The following is a 6,121-nucleotide window of genomic DNA, read 5'->3' on the forward strand; positions in this document are numbered from 1 at the left end:
TAAGAGTTTGGTTTCTATTGAAGTGAAAATTAAGCTTAAATAGTTAACCATTATGAAGTCTTAGTTAAGTGTATAAGGAGAATTTTTAAGTTTTCTTTATGTTATTCATTGTTGTCAAATAAACCTATAACTTTCTGTCAAATAAACCTAAGTATAACCTTCCCCAGTGATCGTAACTTACTTTCAGTTTAAATGCCCTTAAAACTGGAGTTAATCTTAGATCTCTTTTATAATGCTTTTAAGTTTAATAATTAAGCTTCTAAATGGAGGTTATAAAGTCTTCATTAAGCTTTGATTTGGGATTTAAACTAAGCTTCAGTATAGGAGTTAAGTCATCATTTATCTTTGTTTATGGAACTAAACTATCTCCCAGTTAAGTCAATATTAAATCCTCTTCAAGCCAATTAAACTTAAATTAATTATTAATCCTTAATCCTTTTAATTATTGATTTTAACTTTATGTCAGCCAGATCATTATACAATTTTCATTAAGCCAAAGAATCGATCTTTAATATGACCTAGTTAAACTTCTAGAAGAATAATTAATTCAGCCAATATCAGTTAGGGACACTTCACACGATCACACTTTACGCACGTAAAATCTAATGAAAAAGTAAAATGGAATTCCATCCGTATAACAAAAAAGGGAATAAAAGTCATATTATTTATATTTTTTGTGTTTACACGTTTTGTATAAAACAATAACAAAGTAAGATAGAAACAACTGTTTCACTTTTTTATATGTGTTTACCTAAAAATACATCCCTGATCTAATGTGACCTGCTCGTTTTTTAAAAATTTCAAAAAATGAAGAAAGCATTAAGACTGTCAAGTTTTCCATCCGTATTCTTTCTCAATGTGTGATGGTTTCATTACATATTAAGTTTAGACGATCCTTTCGATACTCTTCTACAAAAAATTTTGACAGATCATATTACTAGTGTGATCGTGTAAAGCTGGCTTTACTTAATCAATCTATCTCAATGCAAAATTTGTCTTCAGACAGACAATAGTTTACAAAACATAATTTTGCAATCAATAAAGAATGATTTTATATTTCCAATAATTCTTTAAAAATCAAAGTAGTCCAAGTCATCGCACACTCTTATCTTCTAAAGAAATTTTCCAATGTCTATATTCTTAATAAGTTATTTAATCAATAAAAAAACCTCAAATCCATTTCATCATAGAGTGAGTGCATTAAAAAAAAAAAGAAAAGTAATTTCTATGATCGCGTGCTGTACTTTTGAAAAAGAGGCACAACATGATCGCAAAGCCTTTACGCTTATCATTTGTTTTTCTTTAGAAACATGTGAACGTCTCATGTCTCGTGTGGAAATGTACTTATGTGATAATAAACGACAAATATTTATTCTTTAGTCAGACTGTTCTTTAAAGTATTAAATAAATATTAATGTTATTGAACACTACTCTATTTTTAATCACCTAACAAGCGTTTCTAACAAAAAAAAAGTAAATATTGATCATTAACTGTTTAAAAAAATGGAATATTTTATTATTTAATTTAATATTTATTAAACATTCTCTAACAAAGTTGTGTGTTATAAAATCATATTATAACTTATTTTCTATTTACAGTCTATTTTGTATTCTAACTAACTATAAAGCATTGAGATTTTCGCAAATCGATTTTTTTATAATATATTTTTGTTTGTATAATAATATTATAAAAAAAGTGATAATGTTTTATTTCCATAACAAAGTACTGTGTGACTTAGTTTTATTTTTACGCCTTTAAAATTAAATTAACTGTGACTCTATGTATTTGCAAAATGCAGTTGATCTACACGTGATCAGTAAGCTATACTCTCTAAACAAAGACTGCGTTTTTGTTTATCAAATGTATGTCAATTTATTAGGAACATATGCGAGGCAATAATCATTTAAATGCTAAAGAAATACATTTAATAATGTAGAAGATCGTGTCTAGAATGAGTAAAGTCTTTGACCCATTATTTCACTAGCAATGGGGAATTTCAAATAGCACAACGGATATGTTTTATTAGTGATGACAATGCGCATACAAATTCCGGATTCTTATGGGATCTTTTATGGAATGTAATGGTGATATTTTTACGGGGAGGGAAACATTCATAGAACTAATGTTGTAACTAACGATCATGTTTTACTAAGAACATGACTGACTGATTCTTTGGTGATTTTGGTTCCAACACTTTTTTGAAAGTGATCTCTGTATTATTCTAAAAACTACATTAGTCGTAGATCGTCATGTAGTAAAAGTAATTTTTGTTTTGTTTAATGATCTTTATGTAACCTTAGTTTAAACATAATGACAGGTCTTTATGTAATTTAAGTTTGGCTCCGATCGCACCTATTTAATTGTCTCTAAATGCAGATCTTTATGTAATCTAAGCTTGACAAAAATCACATCAATCATACATCTTTATGTTCCCTAAGATCAGCTTCAATTAATGATCTTTATAAAAACTAAGTTTAACGTTAAACAAAGATCTTCATGTCAACCTTATGTAAACCTAAGTTTAAGCATAATTGAAGGCTTTTACGTAATTTAAGTTTGGTTCTAAGCTTGATATCTTGGTAATCTAGCTTGATAAAAATCACATCAATCATACATCTTTATGTTCCCTAAGATCAGCTTCAATTAATGATCTTTATAAAAACTAAGTTTAACGTTAAACAAAGATCTTTATGCCAACCTTATGTAAACCTAAGTTTAAGCATAATTGCAGGCTTTTATGTAATTTAAGTTTGGCTCCGAGCACACTTATTTAATTGTCTCTAAATGCCGATCTTTATGTAATCTAAGCTTGATAAAAATCACATCAATCATACATCTTTATGTTCCCTAAGATCAGCTTCAATTAATGATCTTTATAAAAACTAAGTTTAACTTTAAACAAAGATCTTTATGTCAACCTTATGTAAACTGATAAGCTTTAATCGTAAATCATTTCATTCATATTGAATCGTTGACCTCTCTGTAATCTAAATTTGACTATAATCACATCATTCAACGATCTTTAAGGAACTCTTAAAATTAACTTTATTAAATGATCCTTAGGCAAGCTTCATGTTAAATGATTTGCTCTAAACTTAGATCATTATGTAATCTATATTTAGATTAAAATAGATCTATTATATTTTATTTTAAACATCGATCTGTAATCTAAGCTTGACTATGATCGCATCATTCAGCGATCTTTAAGTACTCTAAGTTGATAATCTCACTTGATGATCTTTAAGTAAGTTCAATTGCAGATTTTATGTAATCAAAGCTAGGCTTTTATCGTAGATCATTTTATATGTTTAAAGGGAAGATCAGTATATAGTTTAAGTTTGACTTAATTTAACTTTTATCCAATTATTTCAACACGCACTGGAAATATTTAACCTTTTCGACATTTTTACTACAATTCCACATATTTTCTAAAAAAAATATCAAGAAAAATCAAATAAATCCCAAAATATAAAAATTCCTGTAAAGTATTATTATCGGGAATTATATTCACACAATTATTGAAAAAAATATATTTTATAAAAATATCACAAAAGTAAACACAAATCTCTCTTTAACCCACACACAACTCCCCTAATTTCGCCATATTTAAAGCCTCCGTTAACAAACGACCAAAATCAGCATGAACCATAGTAAAATTCTTGACAGCACGCTCTTGTATAAAATCACTAGCGCAACACAAATGAACCGCTATATTATTAACCAAACGTTTGCGGGCACAATCGTCTAAAACCGAAACCCAAAAATCGGTAACTTGACTAAAGTTATCCTCTGTATCACCACTACTAAAACGATAAACATCACCCGCAACAGGACAACAAGTTTGTAAAGCTTTAGTGCGAGAACAGATTTCAGGTCCCGAAAAGGAATTGGGATAATAATTGGGAGCACCACCCTGATTATCGGTGACACACATAAAACCATCACGTTGATAATTCTTGACCGCAACACGATAGGGACAGTTAACGGGGATTTGAGAGAAATTAGCACCCAAACGATGTCTTTGAGAATCTGCATAGGCAAATAGGCGGGCTTGCAAAATTTTATCGGGCGAAGGTTCTATACCGGGCACCATGTTGGCCGGGCTAAAAGCCAATTGTTCTATTTCAGCAAAATAATTACAAGGATTACGATCCAATACTATTTTACCCACCGGTATTAAAGGGCAATCATTATAACTCCAGATTTTAGTAACATCAAAAGGATTATATTTAAATTTCTTAGCCTGATCAAAGGTCATCATTTGCAAGTATAACGACCAACTGGGATAATTACCATTTCTAATGGAATTGTATAAATCTCTTGACGAATAATCCGGTTCATGGGCTTGGAACTCGCTGGCTTTTTTAGTATCTAAATTTTGCACTCCCTGATCTGTGCGAAAATGAAACTTTGCATAGATAGGCTCACCTTTGGCATTTATCAGTTTATAGGTATGAACACCATAACCATGCATATGCCTATAGCCATCTGGTATGCCACGATCACCAAACATAAAACATAATTGATGAAGACACTCTGGTCTTAGGGTGGCAAAATCCCAAAACATATCGGCATCTTTTATATTAGTTTGTGGATTACGCTTTTGTGAATGCACTAAACTGGGAAATAATATCGGATCACGTATAAAAAATACTGGACAATTTTGTCCCACCAAATCCCATATACCATCTTCGGTATAAAATTTCACTGCAAAACCTCTTGGCTCACGCACCGTATCTGCCGAACCCAATTCTCCGCTATAGGTTGAAAAACGACAAGCTATCGGAGTACGTTTTTTGATTCTTTCAAACATTTTAATGGCACAATATTTCGTTATATCATGGGTCACTTCAAAATAGCCAAAAGCCCCGGCTCCTTTGGCATATACCACACGCTCTGGTATACGTTCTCTGGCGAAATGTTCGATTTCATCGAGAAATATTGTATCTTGAAGTAGTAAAGGACCTTTGGCTCCTACACTTAGGGAAGCATCTTTGGTGCCTATAGGATTTCCACTACCGGTAGTTATAGTACCCACCGGGTTGGTCATATTGTTCTTGAAGTCAATCATTTGATTGGAGGCACTATCGCGAAACATATTTATCGATATATTTGCTTCTTTAAGGAATTGAGGAATTTTTCGAGAGTTATATTAAGTTAAAAATATTCAAATATTTTATTCAAATTCTTAATATTTCAAAAATATATTTTTAATAGTCAATGTGAAGTTTCATTCAGTCTATATACTAGAGCAGGAAATATGGTTTTAAAAGTTCAGGTATCAGTTCGATATTTTTTCAGAAAAGGAATTTTTCGGTGTGATAACGAATATAAACATTTGTTAAAGAATTCTTATTTACTTAAAGTAAATAATGTAATCTTTTTTGATATTTGAATGAATCAAATTATTTACAATTGCACAAGAATACTCACGTTTTACAATTCTCTCTATCAGTAAAATATTGTTTACGACATCAAGTGTCAAGTAGAAAAATAATAATATGAGTATTTCGGAACACGTGATATTTTTAATTAAAAAGAAAATTCTGACAATATTTTAAACATTTACTTTTCTGAATTTTTTTCTGGTGGATCCAAGAGAACTCAAAGTAAATAAATTTTGATTTCATTATATTTCATAATAGGCAATAGAAATGAAATTTTTGTTCTTTCGAAATTTTCATTCTCCTCGAAGAAAATGAATTGCTATTGTGAACTTGCTGTAAACGATTCATTCACAATAGATAATTTTGTATGCAACAGCTGTTCATTGTTTACAAAATTCCATAAAAAAATTTCCCAACAGGAGAACTTTTTCCATAAAAAAATTTCACAACAGGCGAACTTTTTAGTGTGAAAAAATTTAGTAAACGAAAAAAGTGAAAATATAATCTAGTATATAGTCTAATCTATAGTCTAGTCTATAGTCTAATCTATAGTCTAGTCTGTAGTCTAATCTATAGTCTAGTCTATTGTCTAATTATAGTCTAGTCTATTGTCTAATTATAGTCCAGTCTTTAGTCTAGTCTATAGTCTAGTCTATTGTCTAGTCTATAGTCTAGTCTATAGTCTAGTCTATAGTCTAGTCTATAGTCTAGTCTATAGTCTAGTCTATAGTCT

General features: G+C 30.1%; 1 protein-coding gene across 1 annotated transcript; it reads right to left on the bottom strand.

The window, feature by feature from the left end:
* Nucleotides 1-3,487: 3,487 nt before the first annotated feature.
* Nucleotides 3,488-5,358, bottom strand: LOC111677427 (catalase-like). The gene has a single exon (XM_023438546.2). It carries the CDS (start codon nt 5,097-5,099, stop codon nt 3,573-3,575), a length of 1,527 nt encoding a protein of 508 aa, XP_023294314.2. The 5' UTR covers nt 5,100-5,358; the 3' UTR covers nt 3,488-3,572.
* Nucleotides 5,359-6,121: the final 763 nt, after the last annotated feature.

The sequence above is a fragment of the Lucilia cuprina genome, chromosome 3 (genome assembly GCF_022045245.1).
Source record: "Lucilia cuprina isolate Lc7/37 chromosome 3, ASM2204524v1, whole genome shotgun sequence".
Classification (NCBI taxonomy): domain Eukaryota; kingdom Metazoa; phylum Arthropoda; class Insecta; order Diptera; family Calliphoridae; genus Lucilia; species Lucilia cuprina.

What these genes read in the sequence shown, in the direction of transcription:
- LOC111677427 (XM_023438546.2), bottom strand. Translation starts at nt 5,099, where the DNA reads ATGTTTCGCGATAGTGCCTCCAATCAAATGATTGACTTCAAGAACAAT.